We start from the raw sequence: 26,141 nt of genomic DNA on the forward strand, positions 1-26,141 counted from the left end.
AGCAATAGAACTGTAAAACACAAGCAAATCCCAGGGCCTTAGTCATCTGCCTGGAATGCCCCAACAATCAACAACTCTACCCCAGCACCCGGGTAAAAAGCCAGGTCTTGACAGGAGAAGGATACTCTGTATAGGCTAGGAAAAGAAGGTACGCTTCTGAAGTCTCACTAGATGGCGAAGTTTCAGGGAAGTTACCTGGAGCATGTTTACCTTAATTTGATAAGGTCCTGTGCCATGTAGGGCTTTAAATGTGATAATCAGCACCATGAATTGCACCCAGGAGGTAACTGGGAGTAATGCAATTTGCACAATAGAGATATAACGTGGGTGAATCTAGAAGTCTCCAGCTCTGTAAGCACTGCTGCATTCTGGACCCGTTGTGCTTTCAGATGGTCCTCAAGGGGCCATGCAAAGCACACTGTAGTAATCCAACTGGGAAGAGACTAAGGCAGTGGTGGCGAACCTATGGCATCGGTGCCAGAGGTGGCATTCGGAGCCCTCTCTGTGGGCACACATGCCGTTGCCCCAGCCTTGCCTCCGCCCACGACCCCCTCACCAGCAGCCTCCCTGAAGGAGTCACCCCTGAGCGTGGCCCACGCGGAGCAGCGCAGCCAATGACATGGCAGCCAGGCAGTGTAGACAAGACTCTGCCCTCATGCCCCAACATGCACAGTTGATGCTGCAGGGCATGGGCAGAGGGCGTGGCCGCCATGGTGCTGCTGGGCTGCCTGGGTGATCTGCGGCGGGCCCTGGAGGCGGTGAGTGGCCCTGCGGGCAGGCAGGGTGAGGCGGAGCAGGGGCAGGGGCAGGGCAGGAGATGGAGCAGGGGCAGGACCAGTTTTTGGGCACTCGGTCTCTAAAAGGTTCACCATCACTGGACTAAGGCATGAATAACCATGAGCAAGGCCTCCCAGTAAAGGAAAAGGTAAAATTCATGCAGATGAATCTTATGGAAAGGATCCCCCTTAAGCCATGGCTAATGCCCATTCATTGAACAGGAGCTGTGAGTCCAGGAGGACCCCCAATTGTGCATCAGTTCAATCTGGGAAAGTGCAACTCTATCCAGAGTGAAAGATGTCATATCACCAGATTTGGAAACGGGGGGGGGGGGGAGGGAGGAGAGACAAAACCAAAGCCACTCCATTTTCCAAGGTTGAATCAAAGTTGGTTCCTTTCCATCCATATCCTCACAGCTTCCAGGCACTCAGCCAGCATTGTAACAGCATCACCTTTCCAGCCAACAGTGGAGACATATAGCTGTGTGCCATTAGTGTACTAATGATACTGCATTCCATGCTATTGAATGACCTTGCCCTATATATTACTAGTTAGAAGCAGTGGTGGGATTCAAATATGTGAACAACCGGTTCTCTGTGTGGATGGCGCTTCCGAAAGTCCATTCTGGGCCCGGGCAACAAAAAATTAGCCACCGGTTCTGCTGAACTGGTGCGAACTGGCTGAATCCCACCACTGGTTAGAAGTACTACTTTTAAAATGCTTAGTTAATTGTGTTTCCCTGCTTAGTTGTCTTGCTTCATCTGCTCAAGTGAAGAGATTATATGTGAGGGATAACCAGGTCTAGAATTTTGACAAGAATGGAGAGGAGGCTACAGTAAAGATCATCAAAAATCCTCAAAGGATCCTTCAATTGAACGTTTACTTGTGGGGCAGCACAAACTGTAAACCATGGGAAATTCTAATCAAAGCTTCTGTCATGTATTCTAACTGCCCACAATTATGAGAGGCAAATAACAGGAGAAAACTTAGATCTTCTTCCATTCATAACCCCCTTTTATTTTTCTAACATATCTTATATCTTTTCCCTTCCCAGAAAAAGCAAACCATTAAATTCCTTTTGAACAATGGTGTGGACAGTCCTTCACTGGGGAACAATTCAAATTAAAGTCAGGAGCTAAACTTTAAGTATAAATAACTGCCCTCTCTAGCAATATTTATACAGTATACAGAAATGTAATTCTGCACTTTGTTTATAAAGTTTCTTCACTGTTTCTTGCTTAAAAATCCCTGTTTGCTTATTATTCTGGTCCAGTTTACTTGCTTTGTTATAACAAGCCAGGTTATTAATACAAAGGGGTAGCAGTATCTGGGCATCTAGCTGAACAATACCACACTGGGAACTAAGCCTTAAGTGGCTACCCCAGAATGTGTGTTCATTAGTCTAGATAAGGATGAATGCACTCTGGCAGTTCCTTTCTTAGATTCAGTTTGTAAAAAAAAAAAAAAAAGTATAAAACAACAGTTTTCAAAGATCTCTGCATCCCTCTGCTAGCTACGTTAAAACAAATTGAAGCCAATATTGTATAAATGTAATTATGCAAAATAGCCTGACTATATGAAAAATTCCAAAAGCCAAATGGATCAAAAACATACTTAAGGCAGTAAGCATACTGAAACCTTCGGCTGTGATAGTATTCTAATAGTATTTTCAGAAATTCCCATTAAAATCTTTACAAACTATCACAAATATCTCTCTGGATTTATGGTTCAACATTTGTGGACAGGTTTGTGTATAGCAGGGCTTTTCAACCAGTGGTACGGGTACCACTGTGGTACATTGGCACCTGGCAGGTGGTACACGACCATCTTAGAAAAGTGGTAGTGGGGAAGGGGAATGGGCTGAACCGGTGGCAGCACCGCACAAGCCTGAGCGAGAGATGGCTGGAGTTGCAGGGCTGTCAGGGCTCAGTGGAAGCGCCAAGATCAGTGCCAGGCTCCAGCTGGAGCTTGGCGCTGATCCTGGTGCTTCTGCTGAGCCCTGAAGAGGCACCCATCAGCTGGAAAGCAGCACTAATCCTGGCGCTTCTGCTGAGCCCTGAAGAAACGCCGATCAGCTGGAATGTTGCAGCATCTCCAGGGTCTTGTGATTTACATTCAGATGCTTGGCAACTGATTCATATTTATGACAGTCACAGTGTCCCAGGATCATGTGACTAAAACCTGCTGCAACCACCCAGCAAATGGGGGGAATAAAAAGCAAACACCCCCCCCCACCCCTGCTGCCAAGCCTCAACAGAAATGCTCACAACAATGAAAACCTCGGACAGGAAGAAGAGCGCTGCCGGGTGGACCAGCAGGTGTCTTGCTCAGCTGTGGCTTGGGGGGCACTTTTTCAGTGCCATTGTAACTTCAAACAGTCATTAAGTGAACTGTTGTAAGTCGAGGACTACCTGTACTTTATCACTTTTTTCCTTTTTTTGGGGGGGGTCATCAAGTTTTTGACACCTTGCTAGGCGACTGGTGGTACTTGGATATTGTCATATCCTAAAAGTGGTACAATGGGTGAAAAGGTTGAAAAGCCCTGGTGTATAGCACCCACAAATTTAAAAGTAGCATAGCAGAGACCCTTGATTATTCCCTCATGTTTCAAACGCACAGAACTCCCTGTTTCCTAATGTTAGATACTTCACAATTTCCCGAAAGAAGCCCAGCTGTCATGTGCTCAGTGCTGTATATGTAACAGTGCAACATGTTGGGAATTAAGAACCAAAGTTTAAAATACCGGAGGTCTAGATGGAAGAAGGAATTAAATCCTTGAAAAACAGTGATAACTTCCCCCCGAGGTTCGAACTACTCCCACCCTGCCGGCCTTTAAGAAGGCCGTTAAAACCCTCCTGTTCCGGCAGGCCTGGGGCTGATGTCCCCGGGGGGCCGGGATATGATCGGACTCGCGGTATGACTGCTTTATTTTATTGTTTTATCATTGTTTTAACTTTGTACGCCGCCCTGAGTCCTTTGGGATTGGGTGGCATATAAACACTGAAAATAAATAAATAAATAAATCCTAAGGAAATACAAAAATCTCACTCAGTCCTCAATCCACAGATATAAGCAGAAGAAAAGGAAACTACCTGGTTTGGGTGTTATCTAGCTCAATATTGTTCTCAGTGGTAAGGCAGTTAACTTTCCTGTACAGGCAGAGGTCCTTCTGAGCCTTACCTGGAGATACCAAGAACTGGATGTGATGCTTTCTGCATGGAAAGTGCTGTCTATCTTCTTTTATTTAATTGCTTCTATTCCTTAAGAAATGTACAATTACACACCACTCCAGTTTAAATTATGCTGGGATATTCCAGAATTATTTGGTGCATCTTCCTGATAACAAAATTGATACATCTATTTGGTGACAGTCAGCTGCCTTAGAAGAGATTTTAAAAGCTACATAGGGGTTATTCAGAAAGCATACATCTACTGGAGCACATCTTTTGAATATTATACTGTACCATGATCTGCTGAAGAATACAAAAGCTGCATCTCCCAATAATTCAAAGCTACCTGTTTTTTTTTTTTCCGTTTAAGAGAATCACTATAAGATTCTTGGCCACAAGATGGAGTAGCTGCCTAATGTTTCAAAATTTACTGGACTTACGGAGAACCAAGAATACGTCTAATTTCAAATTACAAAAAAACACAGGATGTTAGTATTCTGTTTTGAGATTTTTAAAATGTATTTTTTTATAAAACCACTCTTTACTGAAGAGCGTTGATTACATTAGCTATTCTTTACTTTTCTGCTGCTTCCATGCACTGTTGGTATTATCACCAACCCACCTAGATAGAAAGCTGCCAAATGTTTTCTGTTTTCCGACAGTCAAATTTATTTTATTTCTTCTACTTGCTAAAGAAAAATTGAAAAACACAGACATGTTTGTTTTCTGATGACCTACCAGTGCAGGGGTGTCAAACTCAATTTCACTGAGGGCCACATCAGCATTGCAGTTGCCCTTGGGGGGGGGCGGGCGGGTGTGGTCAGGATGGGTGTGGCCTACTGGGTGGGCATGGCCAGCTCTACATTGTTCGCGTCAAGGGTGCCTGTGGGGGCCTGGGCAGGAGTGGGACAGATCTGAGGGTCTCTGGCAGAAGGGGGTGGGACCAGGGCAAGTGCCCAGGCATGGTTCACTGGAGGAGCCTCACTGTTCCTCTCAGGCCATGGGGGGGGGCTGGATGGTGGTGCGGGCTGCCCGAAGCCGTGGGCAGCAGAGGTCAAATGCCCAGCCTGGCCCTCGAGCACCCGTGGCACCAAGCCCAGCCCCACTTCCCCAAGGGGGCGCCCAGCTGCACTTATTTCCTCCGCAAGGCTGCTGCTGCTGTGCTTGCTCTCCTTAGCCAGGTTGTTCATGATAGGTACCAGGGCAAAGTCAAAGGGAGACTGAATGCGTTTCAGCATAGATGGCCACCACAAAATTGTACATTGGCTCCCGGCTGGCTGGCCTGGGCCAGGGCCAAGGCAGTGGGGGTCATTTCCTCACTGTTTCCAGGATGGCTTCGCGGGCCACATGAAACCACTTCGCGGGCCACATCTGGCCCCCAGGCCTTGTGTTGTACATGTCTGTACTAGTGGAAGGTAAAGGGGAAAGATGTCTCTCACATACACAATTTTTTTAAAAAGTCGTATGTCCCCAAATCAAAACATCACTGTGAAATAGACAAAAGTCCAGAGAGCAGAGCTTTCCTCCTATCTTGTGTAAGTTACAGGAACTCCTCAACTTATGATAGTAATGGACCCTGCCCATTATGGTTCAGCCATGGCAGTTGTTAAGTGATTGCCTCACTTAATGACTACAATCCCTGCTCTCCCCATTGCAGTTGTTAAGAGAAGCAAGGGGAGCCTCAGAAGTATGGGAGGCCCTAGGAGACCTAAAGTGGGCCCAGGCCCATAATGCAGTACCTCTCCAGCTTACCTAGGGCCTGCCCTGGGTTTTCCCCACTCCATGTTCCATTAATGAATTGTGGCTGCTCCCAAAATGGTACCCACTTCCAGGACGGCATCACATGGCCTCCATATTATCTAGGAAGGCCGAGGGGTGTATATCAGCTGCTTCCTAAAGGAGATCTATGGAAAAGGTAAGTGGACTAAGCCATGATGTGGGAGTGGGGAGGAGGTGTAGGACCCAGAGGGGCAGAAAGCAGATTCAAGACAGTGGGGTAGAATGGAGGAAGATGGACTAGGTCAGGGGTAGGCAACCTTGGCTCTTTTATGACTCATGGACTTCAACTCCCAGAATTCCTGAGCCAGCATGGCTCAGCTTGGAAACCTCTCCCTTTCCCTTCAGCATGGCTGTCTCAGGAATTCTGAGGTCCACGAGTCATAAAAGAGCCAAGGTTGTCTACCCCTGGACTAGGGGGAGTGTATTGCGGCATCCCTGGAGTAAGGGCGGGCAAATTGTGAAACTCCTAAATTTTGTTCATGTGACCTCCATGTAACTTCTGACAGAAGCAGAGGTCCCTTCATTCAGCACTGTCATAATTTTGAATGGTCATTGAACAAACAACTGTAAGTTGAAGGCTACATGCAGTATAAAAGAAAATGCTGGGTTACATGCTGAACTACAATACTGATAGCCCTCTAGCCAGAATATAACCGGGTTATGTATCAGAAACTCTTTTTAAAGAACACATATATCAATGCCAGATTGACAGGGCAGAGTCCAGCCTAAACTTTTCACTGTTGTCTAAGGATCATGATTCACATTTCCAAAGTTATTTGTCCTAGAGATATTATAGAATAAAGAAGACAAAACTGGAGATTTTTTTTCTTGCTTTTTTATGTCTCTGTAAGTAGAGTTTCCTTTCCATCAGGCTCCTGTTGTTATTTCAAATGTAGTGTGCATCCTAGCTCCTACTAGAACAGTGGTCCCCAACCTTTATGGCTTGACAGCCCAGCAGGAGGGAAAAGGGAACCAGGCCACGCAAGCAGCGGGCTGGCGAATGCACAGCAGCCTGCCAATCACGCAAGTCAAGCTGCGCACATGTGTGTGTGTGCGCTGGCCTGCCATTCAGGCAAGTCAAGCTGCGTGTGTGTGCGTGTCCAATTAAATAAGGTAGTAAAAAAGTTTTCACAATAAAAATAATAATGGACATCATGGCTTTGGGGCACAAAACCATCCACAGAGACCAAAAGCAAGCAGCACTTGAAGTTTCTTCCTGCCAGAAGCAGATGATAAATTCTGCTCCTCTCCAGTGGCCTGCAAGAAACCAATAAGTAGCTGCTTAATTCCAATGGTGGGGAGTTAAGAAAAACAATGTCTCTCTTGCTACAATAGTATTTAGTACCATTCCATTTCACTGTACAGATTCTTGCCTGGAAGAATGGAAGATTCTTTGCTAGATGATAATGGCTTGAGGGATGGAAAAACCTGATATTTGAAATTTCCCCACCTAAACATCAAAAGTGTGGGGAGGGGGAAGACGTCCCCCCAAAAAGCATGGAAGATAAAAAATTAGTTGTGTCTTTATTGCAGTTCTTAGGAAAATCCCTCAAGATATGGCATACCGCAAGCCGTTCAGCACAAACTTTTTCAGTTTTAAGATTTTGTTTGATTAGAATTGTGATTTATAGAAACAAATTCCAATTAGGTAGAGAAACAAATAAAGAATCTTCCTTTGTAAATTGCAAAAAAAAAATTGTTGGTTTCTAACCAGCAGTGACCAGAAATAACATGGAATATTTGGGATCCCTGTAGGGAACGCACCCTCCATTCTCAGTGGTAGGTAACTCAATGGTCTGCAGACATAATGGAATACAACACCTAATAGCTGCAAACAGCATTGCCAAAAAGCAGAGATCACTGGACTTATAATCCAAAACATCTGTAGGGTTCAAGACTGCATGTCCCTATTTTAAACAAGCAGATTTAAACAAGCAGAGCCCCGGGCTCATGGATTAATTTAATGTGCTGAGCATCAAGGCTGCAGTTGAGCTTCCAGGACAGATCAGATAATGAAGATAAACTACAATAATCTAGGAGAGGTATACTGAAATCTCTTGGCTACATTAGCTCCATGCAGAGACAGGTAAGAATATTTCCAAGTTTATTTAACCTCCTCGTTCATTTACTTTGCTGAATGTAATGTATTTGTGCTATTTTACAGATGGAATTCTACCCAAAAAACATGAAAGGATGAAAAACAGCCAAATCACGCCATAGAATTTCTTCTCCCACATTCATTGCCCTTCAGGTTTGGTATAAATTCAAAAAGGTTTCCCTTTTATACCTTTCCTCCAAGTCCTTTACTGTTCCTTATCATCTCCTTCTGTAAACACAGTAAGGGGACATGAGCAGCGATGAATATGAAACATCCAGATTGCCTAGACATGCAGCTTGTATTTGCGGATCTTATCCCATCCCTAAATCCATCTCCACTGGAAAGATAACTCTCCAGAATTTTTCTTCTTGTTTTTCCCAGAAAGAATTCTCAGGATGGTTAGAAATCTCCTCCTGCGTTTACATGCAATGACTGGAGGAAACCAATACCTTCCATATTCGAGAGAAGGCTGCCTGGTCCTGATGAATTATGTGTAGTCAGGTGTTTGCTTTCAACTGGCTGGTCCTGAATTTTAATGTTCTCCTCATAATTCTGGGGAAACAATGGAGAACTAAAGATGATCCGTGAGAAGCAGAGCTGATGAATATGGGGGAAAGAGATACTGGTGAATAAATTGCCTTCCTGACTTCCTCTCTGGATGAAGGAGTGGACTTGGGATTGCCTACACAGTTTCATACAGATGCTCCCTATGATGAGACTGTAAAATAATGGTCTCTATTGAATTTCAAAGTTCTGGTTTGGAGTTTTCAAAGGGACACTGAGTTCGCCAACTTCCTTTCTTAATCAGTCATTGGAAATGGCTTGTGGACTGCCTGTTGCATATTAAGAATCTTCAGAAGGACAAGTTTTATTACACTGAGTGATTTTCGTTCAACCAGCAGCAAAGCAAGCTTTACATACATTTAAAACTTAATAGATAAAACTTTTTTATTTGGAAATAAGTAGCAAAAGGGTGATTAGAATGGTGATTTTGGAAAGCTTTTAAACAGACTAAGACAGACATGTCAAACACAAGGCCCGGGGGCCGGATGCGGCCCGCAAAGTGGTTTCATGTGGCCCGCGAAGCCATCCTGGAAACAATGAGGGAACGGCCAGGAACCAATTTACAATTTTGTGGTGGCCATTTATGCTGAAACGCATTCAGTCTTAGCTCCATAAGCCCCCCCCCCCCGCATAGCCTGAGAGGAACAGTGAGGCTCCTCCAGTGGACCATGCCTTGGCACTTGCCCTGGTCCCACTCCCTTCTGCCAGAGACCCTCAGATCTATCCCACTCCTGCCCAGGCCCCCACAGGTACCCTTGACATGAACGATGTAGAGCTGGCCACGCCCACCCAGTAGGCCACACCCACTCTGACCACACCCACCCTGAGGGCAACCACAATGCTGATGCGGCCCTGAATGAAATTGAGTTTGACAGCCCTGGACTAAGAGATCAGATAAATTGGAAATAAGATTTTGAAATAATTATAGGAATACTTCTTGTGATTTGTTTAAAATCTTATTAAATATATATATAAAGATTTTGAGTTTAAGTGTAATAATATTTTTCTTGGGATGAGAGAAAAACATGATAGCAATAGCAATAGTACTTAGACTTATATACCGCTTCACAGTGCTTTACAGCTCTCTCTAAGCAGTTTACAGAGTTGGCATATTGCCTCCAACAATCTGGGTCCTCATTTTACCGATCTCGGAAGGATGGAAGGCTGAGTCAACCCTGAGCTGGTCAGTATCGAATCCCTGGCAGTCAGCAGAATTAGCCTGCGTTACTGCATTCTAACCACTGCACCACCACACCTCTTGATAAGAGGAGATCTTGAGACTGGCTACTAAAGGCAACCAGAAAGAATTAAAGGTTAAAGTGAAGGAAGTTGGCCCACTACAGGTAGTCCTTGACTTATAATAGTAATGGAGCTTGCCCATTAGTGTTGCAAATCATGATGATTGTTAAGTGAGTCACCCACATGATCATCTTGTTTAACCACTTGCTCTCCCTGATGTGGTCATTAAGCAACCAGATGGATCATTAAACAGAGCATGGGGTGCCTCAGGGGTGAGGGAGACCTTGGAAGGCCTACCTTGAGGTGGAGGGGGGGCAGAGTTTATATCTGGATAAATATTCTACAAACAGCAGCATGGTCATTTGTGATCTTGGAGTTAAAACCCATTCCTTTCCTTGAGGTGGACCTGATTCAGATCTAGTAGCTATACCAATCCTGTATCTAATGCAGCTAAATTTGTGTAACTGCTCCTAAGGGAAGGGGAGACAACTATAAGCCCATGGATCAAGGGGATTAGGAATATAAATCTGTGTTGTTTTCACAAGTCCTACCACTTTGAAAAGAACTACTTAGTAAAGTTTATGTTATCAAAGTAAATAAGCGAGCTATATAGAACAATCTTGTCTTTTTAAATTTAGTTCTGCCTTTGCTGTGTAAGGTCAAGATGCTTTTTTTAAACTGCAAAAGAGACATAAGGGTGATGAACTCTTCTCGTGCTTGATGTTTCTCTCCCCCCCTTGAAAAAACTCCCGTTTCCTCTCACAGCAGATCCATTGGAGGCATCAAAATTTATATGAAGAAAAAGTAATATCATGGGAAGATAATTTTGAGAGGTAAATTGCTGACAAGGTTAACATACCTTGCAATGTTCTCAGGGCCGCATTACCCCAACCTCAGCAGCTGTATTTACTACTTTTGCAAAACACTACATTGATCAGTCCTTACTAAAAAAAAATTTATCACCACATGTGGGCTTCAGACTTCAGGTCCCTAATCATTTATCTGTTGTAACCAAATTACCAAACATCAGCAAAGATCGGCAAACATCAAAAACAGTTACTTTGCAAAATGGGACCAAAAAAAAAGAGTGAAAGCGGTACCAACAGGCAAGAATTTATTTAAGCTGTATTTCTTTATATCAAAGGGCAGAGAATTTTCCAGAGCCACTGGAAACTCTACTATGGATAATTAGTATGGATACTTCTGAAGGAATTTTTGCCTATTTCAGCTTTAATGCTTTTTTTTTTTTTTTTTGATACATGCAACCGGAGAATTACAATGGAAAGTGAGACATCATAAAGGGCTATAATGATGTTTATTAGTGATCAGAAACCTCTTATGGACTTTTTGCCGAAGAAAGAAAAAAAAATGAACTTGTGCGTTACAGGTTTGATTATTAGAAAGGGTAGACTATGGAACGAAGGAAATTGTATTGTAATCTTGGATTATAAATGCATTTATAATCAAAGTTAAGATCAGAAGCCACTTCTTTGTAAACCTTTTTTTTTCTATTTTCTTTTTTATTCATTATTTTTCTTTATTTTCTTTCTAAAATTTGAATTGTTCTTATGTTGTTATTTTTTTTAATAAAAATTATAACAAAAGAGAAAAGAAAAGTAGGACATCAGGCGATCTCCCCATTATTCTGCACTATTGAAGAAACAATTTTGTGGACAGAGGAATGTAACCATGTTAAAAACATTAAACTATGCACTGGAATACATTGTGCCACAATGCATTGGTTTGTGCTCTCAGTCTGTAGGAGTTATCCCAGGGCAGTTGCTTGATGAGGGATCTGTTGCCATATTATTAGTTGGGTGTACTTCAGTTTTACTTGTCCATATTGCACGTGCTTTACCTATGTGTTTCATACCAGGTCCAGACTGCCTTGTGTCTAGAGTGTGAGTCCCGTGTCTTCCTCATATAACATGGCTGGGATTGGTTCTTTATTTTGAAACTGGGCAATAATTTCTGCAGCCGTGCAAGTTTCCTGCATGCTTGCTGCTTTTCAGTAAATGATAAGAGGTTGCATGGCTCATTGCACTGGTGCCACTGCTCGTGGCAGGAGGCCGTATGCTGCATTGCGCCAGTGCCGCCACTCGCGCGCGTCACAGCACAACACAGCACATGGCCTCCTGCCGTGAGCGGCGGCACCGGCACAACACGACGCACCATGAGGCCTCCTGCAGCGAGCAGCGGCACCGCCGCAACATGCCACATGGGGTCTGGTCACAGAAGATCTCAAGTAGCAGTGCAACATGTATCCGGGTGTGGAAGGCCTGGCTGCGGCGGTCCTAAGGTAAGTGGGTAAGACTCACCCCCCCCCGAACATAAGACCTGGTGCCTCTTTTGAAGGCAAAAAAAATATAAGACCGGGTCTTATTTGGGGGGGGAACACAGTATGTGAAAAGTTTCCCTAAAACTAGTCAGATAATCTTGCATCAAGCATAAGACACTTATGCTTTTATTCTTTCTTTCTACAACCTGTTTTGCTCAGGACTACAACTTTGTAGTCCGGCGTCCTTGTAGTTTATAATCATAAACTTCATGATCGGTTTGTTTGAAATTAATTCTTGGAAAACTGTTCAATGTAATTTAGTAGTCGTTTTGACAATGAAAAGTCCATTTTAAGTACAATTGTACAGAAATATTGCATAAGATAGCATAGACTTATGAAATATGCTATCTCTCCTTTTTTTTGTTTAGAGAACTCCCTTCAACTGCAGCATTCAAATCATTGTTGTATGTCTGTAGTTTGATAATTGTATTCTCATGAGATTTGGTTACTCTAGTACAGTGGTTCTCAACCTGTGGTATGCAGGCTACTGGAAGGGTGTTGATGTTATCACAGGGGGTGCGCAAAGACTTGAAGAAATGTTATAATTTGAATCTTGAGTTAAGTCTTGGATGTCCATGGCCATAAAAGGTATTTAAAGAGGGTCCATGGTGAAGAAAAGGTTGAGATAAACATACATATGTACATACATACATTATACTAATAAAGGTTTTTTGGTTAAACCATCAGAAAAGTTCACAATGTTTGTTTTAGCATCTTCTGAATGGACATATCTTCCATTAAACTTCCATTCTCTGATAATTTAAAATTTGTGAAATTTTAGAACATTTATATATTATCATTCATTCTTGAGCATTAATTTGTCTATTGTCCTGTAGAAAATAAATCTAGTAACAAAATGGAGGCTGCACTCTTTATCTTCCCTTATCTTTTAGACATGATCAGGGTTAAACCCAATTTCTCTTTGCCCAATCCCATCAGACCCAAATTGACCCAAACAAAGCCTCTCTGTAGGCCCATTTAAACCAGAAGAATAGAAGTTCATAGCACAACGATGAGTAAGTAGCATGACCAGTACAAAAGAGAGAGGTCTTCTGATATTTCAGCTTTAATCCTTTTATGTACAAAATGGCAACAGAATAGAAGTGGAAAGTAGGACAACGGTGATCCCACTTCTACTCTACACCATGAAGGAAACAGTCTGGTGGGTGGGGATGATCTTGGTATATCCAACATCAAGAAGGCTTTCCTTTCAATTTTGGTCCAGAAAATGCCCCCGCTAGCAAAAGAAAGCCGTTCTCTTTATTTGCTTCATTAAGTTTTTCAAACTAGATAAACATTTCACTGCACCAAGTGAAGAGCAAATTCAGTTCTCAAGGTTAGACAGATAGTTTAAGTGCTACAGATGTATTGTTTACAGAAGAAGATAGAGCTCTTGATTGACTTCAGTATGCTGACAGTACATAATAATTATTAAATTAAATAATAAACTATTCCCTCTGGACAGCTTATGGCTGTTTGAACAATGGCTAACTATTTCCTAGCTCCTAACACAATTCTTTGCAAAATTGCTTTTAAAGACGCTAACAGTTCCTCCCAACAGGACAAGGGAAATTTACTCCAACTTGTAAGCAAAATTCAATATGTGTTAACGTTACATGTTTTATCCAAAATCCAAAAGAAAATGCCCATAATTACTATCTGAACATAACTCTAAATAATGTGTATACTTTTCTTCTAAGGAGATAATTGGTGAGATATGTACACTTTCAGCATCCCCATTTCATTTTTTTTTTAATATGAACATTGAAACTTGTTAGTCCTAACAACATTTCTAGTCCTGTGATTCTGATTAAAACAAGCACCAACACCATTATTTTTATTTTTTAAAAAAATAAAAACTATTCTCATGAAAAAAGTTTCATTCTTGAAAAATGATAGGATTAAGTATAGCATATTTAATATAGGCATAACATTTCAGCCACTGAATTTAGACAGCAACTGCCAATGTTACTGCTTTTTTGTACTCATTCCTAACATCTATTGACAAATAAATACTTGGCTACTTAATGCAAAATGTAACATTTTCTGTTCTATTAAAGGATAACCCCTATGCTTATAATTCATAGATGAAGAGATATAAGACTTTAGAACATAATTTCAATATGCCCATTAACAATGCTGGGAATTATCATTTAGCTATCTAATTGCCTACTTGCATACATGGGAACTTTAGTCCAAAACAACAGGTTTTTTTTTGAAGGATGCAGAATTTGGCATGCTTTTTCTAATCTATTCAATAAGCAATTCTAATGCAAGACTATGTTGCCAAGAAAAGTGATACCACTATCAGATTTAGCTTTTTCTGTTAGCATTTGGTGAGGATATTTAGAGGCCCTGTCAATTACAGCACAGGACAACTTAAAAGAAGGACTGAAACATTGACTTTACTTTTAAGCCATAACCTTCTTTTGATGTACACCTGAAGTTCATACCAATTTTCTGTTCCATACAGTGTCCATAACCACTGTCCCACTGCACAATTGTCCCAAAGCAAACCTCCTAGATTGCCTTCTCCAATCTAATCTGTCTGAATATAATGGGACTACACTTTCCAGAATTCTAGAACAGGGACCAATATTGACATCCCATTATTTTCACCATGAGTCTTCGCTCTTAGTGCAACAGCCCTGCCATTATTGCTTTTCAGTAAGGATCAAGTTCTAGGAAAGAATACTTTCACATACTTTCTTTCAAGCACTAAGGCAATAATAATAATCCTGGGCTCTCATACTCTGAGGCAGGCTCCTCAGGAGGAAAAGCAATAGGTTGTAGTAACTTGCAACCTTCCCCGCCGGCTTCCCCACTGACTTTACTTGTAGGAAAGCGGCAGGGAAGGTGACAAATGGCAATCACATAATCATGGCTCACTGCAATGTTGTAATCATGAGCTTGGCACCCAAGCACCCGCCACAATCCCGACTGTAGAGGTGCAGCGACAGTCAGAATTTCATTTTTTAAGTCCATTTTTTCAGCACTGCCGATCATTGAATGAATGGACATAAGGTGAGGGTTGCTTCTATATGTTTGGAGAAAGCTATATAGGTATTTACTTATTAAATTTATATCTTAATTTTTCTTCCAAAATGGATTTAAAAGAACCAGCAATTCTTTGACTTGTTTTTAACTGACCAAGACCACCACTTTTATCTAGTATTTGTTTTCTATCATCCGGTTTATAACTGATATCAGACACTTTATTAAGAGTAACACTTCCTAGAACAGTGTTTCTCAACCTTGACAATTTTAAGGCATGTGGACTTCAACTCCCAGAATTCCACAGCCAGCATTGCTGGCTGTGGAATTCTGGGAGTTGAAGTCCACATGCCTTAAAATTGTCAAGGTTGAGAAACACTGTCCTAGAATGATAGCTACAGGTATAATACTGTAGTAATATCTAGAGGTGTTATGTTAACTGATGGGGAAAAAAGTATGTGATTAACAATGTAAAAGTGAAATGAACTCCATCATCTAGCCAGCTATTATATATCCATTTCTTTTCATTCTCACTGCAAAAGAAATTCAGATTCTTGGAAAATGCTTTGTTATTCTGGTTTGCATGCTCAATGCCTGCTGTGCCACATCTGTTTATGTTTTCTTTTATGTGTCTCTGAACAACATATTCCATAACAGAAACACTATCATATTACATGGTAGAAATGCTATGTAGTAGTTTTAAAAATTTATTCAGCTATGGTGGCGCAGTGGTTAAAATGCAGTACTACAGGAAAACTCTGCCCACAGCCTAGAATTCGATTGTGCCTTAGTCTTCCATCTTTCCGAGGTCAGTAAAATGATGACTCAGATTGTTGAGGAAAATATGCTGACATTGTAAATCACTCAGAGAGTGCTGTAAAGCATTATGGGGCAGTATATAAGTCTATGTGCAATTGAATATATTTGGTAATGCCTACATTTCCTTTTTGCCACCTGAAAAAAAAATTCCTGATATTTTGTTAATGATTGCTTTTTTTAATATATTTACTGCTCCCCCAGAGCTTTATATAACACACCCAGCATTGGACAGCAGTAAACTTAACAGAATTTTTAGTAACACAACTGTAAATTCAAGAATGAAGACCAGAAATAATAAGGCCCTGGAAGATTATTAAGATTTTGTGGCTGACTCTCAAAGATGGAGTATGTAACTTTTATTGTCTTAAATATTAAACAGATTACTATTAAAAAAAATAACAGGGATCCTGTAAAAATACTGTACATATAATTTTCAGGCCAGAAGAAAGAAAATCCTCAGTATGTGCTGAAATACTCTATTGGTTCATTTCTGCTTGGCTCTTCCCATTTGTGCAACAGATGGGAACTAACTAAGATTTTAAAAATGAGCATAGTGAATGGTGGTCTATGACCATAATAAAAAAATTGAATTGAGCATAGTGCTTGAATCTCAATCCTTGTTTTCTTGCACCACACACAAGAAAGAATTGCCACTGACTTGCATGGACAAGAAAAGAAAATAAGCCATTGGTCTATCACTAGCAATGAGCTTTCCAGTAATATTATAAAATCTCTTCCAGCAAAGATTACAATGCATAACATTATGGCACCATAATATACCAGTACATTAATGATGCTTAACCTTTTATAGATTCACAAGTCACAGTGGGAATTAACCAGAGACAATAATATTAGTGTGATGTAAACACTTCAAAATGTTCTCCCATACATTTTGAAGGACATTTTCAGAAGAATAAACAAAGCCTTAGTGATCATTATTAAAGCAATGCTATTTTGTTGCCTCAACAGGTGGCAGTAGCTGATTGAAAGTGACACCAGTTTATACTTGAGTATAAGAGCCATAAGTAAATACCAGGGCCATGGATTAGACCAGGGGTATCAAACTGCCAGCCTGCGGACCGGTTGCATCATATGGAGACCACGCCCACTCCAGCAATCCAAAAAAAAGTCGTGATACGTCACGTGACGCGGCGAGTTTGACACCCGTGGGTTAGACTAATTTTTTTTTAAAAAAGATAATGGGTGAAAACAGTGACAATCACTTCTGTACTATTGCCAAGAAAATTGCATGATATATCAAACTTGATTGGAAGAAGTCACATGTCTTGTTTTATTAACAATCACTATCTATAAACAATTTTTTCTGTCTCTCAGTTCTGTTCCTCTCCTTTTCAACTGCATCTTTAACCTGAAAACATAGTCCTTGCCAGTTGTTAAATGAAATAGAAATATTCCACAATAAAAAGGTGTCACAAAATCTTTACTGCGTTAACAACATATAACCTATTACAAAACTTCTACTACAGTCACAGAAAATCTCACCCAGGGTAAGGGCTTTTTTTCTCATAGAACGCCCAGAACGGAGTTCCGGCACCTTTTTTGGATGGAACCTTGTAGGGTAGGCAAGGCGGGTTGTATGATGTATGTGAGTTCTGTCACCTTTTTTTTTTTTTTAGAAAAAAAGCACTGCCCAGTGTCATTAATTTATACTCTTCAGATTCAATTCACAATACAAAACTGATGAAAGAAATTTAATATAACGATCTTAGTCTTAGATTAAATTATGTCCAAATATCTTAACAATTGTAAAATATATTTCCATAGTTATATTTGGAATCTCTCAGATGCTTGCTGGAGACATTCTGTAAACAGTAAAATTAAAGGGCTAGACACTCTTGTAAAGAGCAAAAGTACAGATATAAAAACTACTGCAGCAGTTAGAGTTTGAAAATGAAAAATTAAGAAAACACTTCAATTGTTACTAAATTCTTCATTATTATGGTAACAAACTGATCACATCCCTTTTTAAAAATATAATAAATAGTATTTTTACAACTTTATATAAAAACACATTTGGTATAAATTATAATTATACAAATAACTCACTTGAAAGCAACCCCAAGTTAAGAATGCTGTGAGTTATTTATGTAATGAAATTTGCTTCCCCAAATGATATGTTAGTGTCAAGATTATTTTGCTTCACTTTACTGTTACAAAATATTTTTTAATTACTGTACTAAGTTAGAAATGTGTGCCATTAAGCTTAATAATTAGTTTAAATAAATTAATATGCCAATATAAAAAACTTGCCCAAATTAATATTTTATTTATAGGAACATTTTCTTGCTGCTAAAAACATACATAATCAAAAACAAATGATACAAAACACATATCCTCTCTGTATGTGCACACACAAACATAAACAGAGTGTTTTTACCATTTGTTTTTGAGAAAGAGAAAGATGCTTTTTCAAAATAATTTTGAAATAAATTATATACAAATATTTGCATCTTCTCTTGCTATTTATCACATCGATTATCATTCCTTCTGGAAGAAACACATTTTTTAAAAAAATAGAAATAAAAAATAAAGACAAGCTTTTTGCTGCAGGGGCAACTTCTCTCTGAACTTCCCAGAAAGGGCAGCAAATGAATGAACTAAGCCAAGCTGAGGTGTTTCAATTTTGTTTTGAGAGAGAGAATGGATGCCTTACATGCAAGCTAGATTGGGGGAAGAGAATGAAAGAGATGAAAGAGATTGCCTGAAAACTCTAGTACTTCATACTGCAAATGCCAATCAACCACCAAACCCCCGACAGTGACTGAAGAAGAAGCAAGTACACACCCACAGGCTCTGCTTGGAGTAGAAACAATGGGTGAGAAAAGAAAGAAGGAAGTCTTCTCTTGCTAATGGCCAAACCTAAAAGAATCCGGAAAATCCAGCAAAAGAGAGAGGGCGAGCGCTCCTTCCAGCCGCTTCCAGGGCTGCCTCCCTTTCTATTTATCTACCTGTGGAAGGAGGGAAGAAGGGTGAGAGAGGCAGCGCTTACTCACCGAACAAGGTGAGAGCCATCGTCTCGGCTCCGCTACAAGCGGGATTGCCTCGGAGGTTACTGAGCCAGACCGGCGGCCGGACCGGAGCTCTGCGGCGTTCCCATCAGCGGCGCGCGCCGAGGCGGGCTGACAGCAGTAGCGGCGGCGGCGGCAGCAAAGCAACAAAAGAGCAGAAGCAGCCGCTGCAATAAAAGTTATCGCCGCGATCGCCCGAGCCCTTTGCTGCTGGCCACGGGGGCGTGGGAAAAGCGTCGGGGAAGGTCGGGGCGGGAGAGGCTGCGCCAAGTCCCGGGAGGCTCGGAGGGGAAAACTTCAGGAGCAGCGGACAGCTGTTGCCTCGCCGAGCGGCGCGTTGCTCCCTTTCGGACGGCGCTGCTCCCACCCACTCGGGCTGCAGCCTTCAAGCTCTGGTAGCCATCTTGCTTCGCCACATGACTGGCTTCCCCTCCCTCCTGTCTTCGCGGCTTGCAGTTCCCTGAATGGGTTCCCATGGCAACGGGGATTCATGGGCCACCACCGTCCTCCATCCCTAACCCTCCGTCGCCCCTCGGAGAGGCAGGCGCTGTCAGCTAGGAAAGACAGCAGCCTATGAACGGGGTCAAGGCCTCTCGGTGGGATTGCAGTCTTAGCGGTTTTGTTTTGATCATTGAAAGAATGCAAAGAGGGGAGCGGAGGTCTCTGCCTCTGGCTGCTCCCCGAACTGTATTTCCTCCAGATATTGGAGGATTGAGTTCCAAGCTCTGGCTATAGGAAACTGCCTTCCCCCTACTTGCTTTTTATTTAGCGTCTTTTAGTTCTTCTTATATGTAAAAACACGGTCCCCATGCATGGCTCCTTCCATCAGCACAATTGGTAGCAGAGATTAAAATACCTTGTTTTACCTGTAACAGGAAGAATACGTTGGAAAGGGGGGAGGGGGAAATCACCCTAAGTGACAATGCAACTGTACATCCCTAAATGAGAATTAACAAAACTTGGGAAAATAAACTTGAACACATTTTAGAACCTGATAAGTTCAGTAATTCTTAAAAGGTTGGGCCAATTACCCCTCTCCTGGTCTTGAATAATATCATTTACCCCCACAAAAAAAGAATACTTGTAGTTTTAGGTACATAATGAATACTCAGTTTACCCACAGTTTAAAGACTGTGGTAAAATTTAAATGCTTACACTCTATTTCTACATGTATAGGGTCCAATGTTGCCAATTTTTTTGTCTTGTGTCCTCCATCCAGCACTTGTAGCCCTAAAATCAAAAATTGTCTGGCTTTTCCTTGTTTTTATTTTTATGGTTGGTTGCATGGTCGGCCAAATATTTAGACTGGATTCAGCATTTTTGTCCATCAATGGAGTCCTTCTCAAGGATCTAGGGGAGGAAGATGTTGTTGTTTAATAATATTAAAGTTATTGTCACAGGATGTAAGTTGTTCCAAGTAAACCTGATTGATTAGGATAATACAGAAGGCTCACAGGAAGCAGAAAAGGAAAGGGACAAGATGAGACAGCATAGTCCAGAACTGGATTCTGGAAAAGGAAGGTTGGGGTAGTATAGATTTAGTCTGGCAAAATTCTGTTTATATGATGCACGCAAATAAAGAACTGTACTTTGGCTTGATTGTTTACATGGTTCATGGGTTAGGCCTGACAGTAATTCTATCTTTTGCAATTGACTGAAGGTGGATGTCAATGCTGCAAATACTGTATATTCTTGCTTTGACAATCACCTTCAGTGATTGCTATTGCCAATGTTGTTCAAGGGGTGCTCCAGATTTTTGGAATTACATCCAGAGTGCCTATTGCTATTGGTACTATTTTTACTTTTTTTGCTATAATAGTTCTACATCTATTTGCAGACCTTTACATTTTCTGATTTTTTTTCTCCAGTTCTATTTCTTCTATTTTGGTTTCTCCAGGCATTGCAGTGACATTAGTATTGCTGTTGTTGGTTGCACCCTCAGCCAGATGTTTAGACTTGATTCCTTCAGTTTTCACTACATTTCCCCTTTAATGGTAAAAGTGGCACATTTACTCAGTCCAAATTCCATTACACTATTTTAGCTCAACATTAAGAAAACCAAAATCATGGCATCCAGCCCTCTCAATTCCTGGCAAATAGATGGGGAAGAAATGGAGGTAGTGACAGATTTTATTTTTCTGGGCTCCAAGATCACCTCAGATAGGGACTGCAGCCAAGAAATTAAAAGACGCTTGCTCCTGGGGAGGAAAGCTATGGCAAATCTAGACAGCATTCTCAAAAGCAGAGACATCACCCTGCCAACAAAAGTGCGTATAGTCCAGGCCATGGTTTTCCCAGTTGCAATGTATGGCTGTGAAAGTTGGACCATAAGAAAGGCTGAGCACCAAAGAATTGAGGCCTTTGAAGTATGGTGCTGGAGAAGACTCCTGCGAGTCCCTTGGACTGCGTTCAAACCGGACAGTCCTAGAAGAGATCAACCCCGACTGCTCTTTAGAAGGCAGATCCTGAAGCTGAAACTCAAATACTTTGGCCACCTAATGAGAAGGAAGGACTCACTGGAGAAGGGCCTAATGCTGGGAAAGATTGAGGGCAATAGAAGAAGGGGACGAGAGAGAATGAGATGGCTGGATGGAGTCACTGAAGCAGTAAGTGTGAACTTAAATGGACTCCAGAAGATGGTAGAGGACAGGAAGACCTGGAGGAATGTTGTCCATGGGGTCGCGATGGGTCAGACATGACTTCGCAATTAACAACAACAACAAATGGATAGTGTTGAACAGCAATTCTATTTCAGATGCTATTTTTTTCCATACGGCTTCAGATTCACTTATACCCTAGAATAACTGGATTCTCTGGTCCCTTTTCAGACAGAGTTTAGATCTGGACATGGGATAGAGACAATATTGGTCATTCTTGTGGATGAATTTTGTTGGCATCTGGATTAGAATAATGTTATACATACTCACACTGTAAATATCTTAGGCAGCCTTCAGTCCCATTCATTTATTATTATTTATTTATTATTTATTTAATTTTATTTATATGCCGCCCAATCCCAAAGGACTCAGGGCGGCGTACAGAGTTAAAACAATCATAAAACAATAAAATAATACAGTCATACCGCGAGTCCGATCATATCCCGGCCCCCCACGGGGACATCAGCCCCAGGCCTGCTGGAACAGGAGAGTTTTAATGGCTTTCTTAAAGGCCGGCAGGGTGGGAGTAGTTCGAACCTCGGGGGGAAGTTGATTCCACCAGGTCGGAGCCACCACAGAAAAGGCCCTTCCCCGAGGGTCTGCCAGCCGACATTGTCTGGCCGACGGGACCTGAAGGAGGCCCAATCTATGGGACCTCACCGGTCTCTGGGAACTGTGCGGCAGAATGCGGTCCTGTAATCATGATGTCATTTTGGGCATCCTGCAGAGTTTGGGGATTGAAGAAACTTTTAGAGTGGTTTCAACTCCTGGAGAGTGGGGAAAAGAAGAGAGATTATCTAGCTCAATGGCTGTTACTTTGGGGAGCTACAGAGTTCAGTCCTATCCTGTATAACATTTACATGAAACTGCAAAATGGAGGTGGGAATATAGAATCATTAGTATACTGATAATACCCAATTGCACATTATTATCTCAGACTACAAAGGCAATGCTGTCAATGTCTTCACTTAATGTCTGAAAGCTATAAGAGTTTGGGTAGGAATGAAACAAAATGAAGATGAACCCAAGTAAGATGGAAATTGTACATTCATCAGGATGCTCTGACAACTTTTGTAATTGTTTTTTTGATGGGATGGCACAACTCATGAGACAGCAGGTTCCTACCTGCAAGTCTCTTCTTGGCTGAATGGGCACGTAGAGGCCATGATTAATGTGTCTTTGCTTACCAGCAGCCAGTGCACCAGTTGTGAGCCTAAATGGAATAGAAGGACCCCAGAATGACGATTCATACCCTCATCACCACTTATCTGGACTACTGCAATGTGTCTTACATGGAGTTGCCTCTGAAGAGTACCAGAAAGGTTGTCAGGGAATTGCTCAGCAGCTGTTCAAATGTAGTCAGAGATGCTGACATGAACTTGTAGTTTTATATAAATAAATATATTTTACAACTATATATACAGCAAACTAGCTAGTCAAGCAAACAGGAGCATCATGAGGCAAACCATCAGGTAAATCACAGAGCACACAGCGCACATAGAAGAAAAAAGTGGGAAAAATGGGAAACTCTCCCTCCACAGCAAACAATCACAGTGCAAAATGCCTCACACAGAGCCAACTTCAACCAATTAGCCACAACTGTGTGTTCTGGCTCACTCCACAACCCCGCTGCTCCAGCTACTAAATTTAAATATCTTAACAAAGGTACAGTCGGTCCAAAATGCACACACTAGATCAGTGGTTCTCAACCTTTTTAATGCCGCGACCCCCAACCGGTCGTAAGTCAAGGACTACTCAACCGGTCGTAAGTCGAGGACTACTCAACTGGTGCAGCACCGTTTGCAGAATGGGACTTTTGGCGGGCTCAGCAGGGCAGAGACAGCCTGGACAATTCCTATTGGCTTTTGAAAGCCAATAGAATTAGACTCTATTCAAGAGAGTCTATTCTATTGGCTTTCAAAAGCCAATAGAATAAAAGGGAGTAGCACAGCTAAGAAAAAGGGGGGGGGGAATGGCGGACTGCGTTGTTTGGCGACCCCCGTGAAATGGTCATTTGACCCCAAATGGGGTCCTGACCCACAGGTTGAGAACCACTGCACTAGATATTAGCTGATATATATCATCAAAAACATATTACACTAATACTACAGACTTTGAACTGGCACTGTTTAAAATTTGAATGTTGTTTTTAAACTCAGAAGAACTTGGAATACTTCATCCAGTTTTGGTCACGGCGATGTAAAAAAGATGTTGAGACTCTAGAAAGAGTACAGAGAAGAGCAACAAAGATGATTAGGGGACTGGAGGCTAAAACATATAAGGAACGGTTGCTGGAATTGGGTATGTCTAGTTGAATGAAGAGAAGGACAAGGGGGGACATGATAGCAGTGTTCCAATATCTCAGGGGCTGCCAAAAAGAAGAGGGTGTCAAGCTATTTTCCAAGGCGCCTGAAGGCAGGACAAGAAGCAACGGGTAGAAACTAATCAAGGAGAGAAGCAACCTAGAACTAAGGAGAAACTTCCTGACAGTTAGAGCAATTAACCAGTGGAACAACCTGCTTTCAGAAGCGGTGAATGCTCAAACACTGGAGGTTTTTAAGAAGAAACTGGACAGCCATTTGTCCGAAATGGTATAGGGTTTCCTGCCTGAGCAGGGGGTTGGACTAGATGACCTCCAAGGTCCCTTCCAACTTTACTATTATTATTATTAAGTCATGTTTGTGCTTCAGAGTTTAAAAAGGTATGTACAGGACCATATTTTCCAATTGAATTTTACCCACCCAATTTGAAAATCCTAAGTGAAACTACTATTGGTTCACCATTTTTGCAGAATTGGGGAATGGAGTGATGATATAGTGTTTTTCTGTGATTATGCTTATTCTATAGCCTCCTCCTGTAAATCCAATTATTCCTAAAGTTAATGTATTATTTTTTACTTATTAAAGTTATTGGCCGCCTATCTTACCACAGGGCAATTCTGGGTGGCTTACTATATATATATATATATATATATATATATATATATATATATATATATATATATATATATATATATATTTGTGTGTGTGTGTGTAGAAAGAGAAAGAAAATGAAAAAGAAAAGAAAGAAAGAAAGAAAGAAAGAAAGAAAGAAAGAAAGAAAGAAAGAAAGAGAAAGAAAGATTATAAAGAAGTGGTTTTGGATCTTGACAGCGGTTATAAATACATTTATATTTTGCCCTCTGTCTCCAAAGTTACATCATAATTTTCTTTTTTCCATAAGCTACCCTTTTAACCACTTTTTCCCACTGTTCTATCAGTATATTGTGTTGAAAGTACTTAGCCCATTTTATTATATAGTCTTACATTTATTCTTTTTCTGTTTCAAATTTTAATACAAGTTTATATAAGTAATAATATGTTCATCATTTATACACACAACTTCAGATTCTGTCTTCTGCTACTCAGTTTCAAAAGATTGTTGGCTTTTCATATTTTTTTTAAAAAACTAAGCTATTTCAAACAAGTTTTGAAAGATGAAGTGATACCCCCATGTTAGTTTTACTTAGGAGTTTTTCATATTTTTTTTATCACATTCGTAATTTATTGTACTATGGATGTTTTACTTGGGATGTTTAAATTGTAAAGTACCAAGACCGGTTCTGTTGGCCCACTGGCATGGGGCACTCCTGGAATAGGATGACAGATCATGCTAACATTTTTTTACAGGAAAGAGTTGTTAGCTGCCACACAAGATGCCCCTTTAACTAAATTAGGACAAATTATTGAATGTTCTCAGACCCAATGGGTTTTCTGTATGAAAGAACACGGATCTGTTTTTCAGAGTAGGCACACAGAAGAAGGGGAGAAAAGATTAATGTCAATGAGATATGAATACACTGAGCATTGCCAAGTTAGAGAAGGGGGATGTCAGTGTGACAGGAAAAGCAGGGGAAGTGAATAGTCATAAGAAAAATCAATGGTTCTTAGTATCTTCTTTTTCTTCTTGTGCCATATCTGTTATCAGACGTTGGCGATCATGTTGGCGATCCTGTTTTTATCAGCCACATGAAAAAGTGCTGCTGAGCTTTATCCAAACCAGTCCCTTAGATTTTGAAGCCATGATGCTCTTCTTCTGCCTGGACCCCGTTTGCCTCAAATCTTTCCCTGGAGGATTAAATGGAGTATGCCATATTTTCTGGGTGTCACATCACATGTCCGAGATTTTCTAACTTTCCTTTTTTAATTGTCTTGATGATTTCCCTTGGCTTTCCCAGGCGGCTTATCACCTCTTCATTTCTGATCTTGTCAACCCAGCTCTAAGGAATCGTTAAATCTGCACTCTGCATAAATGGGGAGAGAGAGAGAGAGGGAGGGAGGGGGGAGAGAGAGGGAGGGAAAGAGACTTTCAATCCCTGATACGCCAATCTGAACAAACAGGCTGATCTTGTTGCTTCACATTCCAATTTTGGAAAGGTGTAAGGTTATATTGCACATATCTTGAAGATGACCTGCTAAGAGCATAGAAAAGAAAAGTAATAACAAATCAATTGTGGGCTGGGGATGGATGGACAAGAGAGGACTAGCCAGTAAATGTCTTAGAAAAGGGTTTTGTTCTTATTTACTTTTCCTCTTAAGCCAGGCCCCAACTGTCCAATAAAACATGATAAGCATGCTCTGCCTTCAGTGAATGTTATGTTAATACATTCATATGAGAAGGGATTTCATAATATTTAAA

General features: G+C 41.2%; 1 protein-coding gene across 2 annotated transcripts in view; it reads right to left on the bottom strand.

Annotated features, from left to right (window-relative positions):
• Nucleotides 1-19,580, bottom strand: part of CHN1 (chimerin 1) — a 121,364-nt gene extending 101,784 nt beyond the window's left edge. For both annotated transcript variants that reach the window (XM_039339308.1, XM_039339310.1), the window contains exon 1: nucleotides 18,793-19,580. In XM_039339308.1, the coding sequence (XP_039195242.1) occupies nucleotides 18,793-18,811 (19 nt within the window). In that variant the 5' untranslated portion in view covers nucleotides 18,812-19,580. The remainder of the gene's footprint in view (nucleotides 1-18,792) is intronic.
• Nucleotides 19,581-26,141: the final 6,561 nt, after the last annotated feature.

Source organism: Crotalus tigris, unplaced genomic scaffold, assembly GCF_016545835.1.
Source record: "Crotalus tigris isolate CLP2741 ecotype Arizona unplaced genomic scaffold, ASM1654583v1 scf7180000017733.2605024, whole genome shotgun sequence".
Classification (NCBI taxonomy): domain Eukaryota; kingdom Metazoa; phylum Chordata; class Lepidosauria; order Squamata; family Viperidae; genus Crotalus; species Crotalus tigris.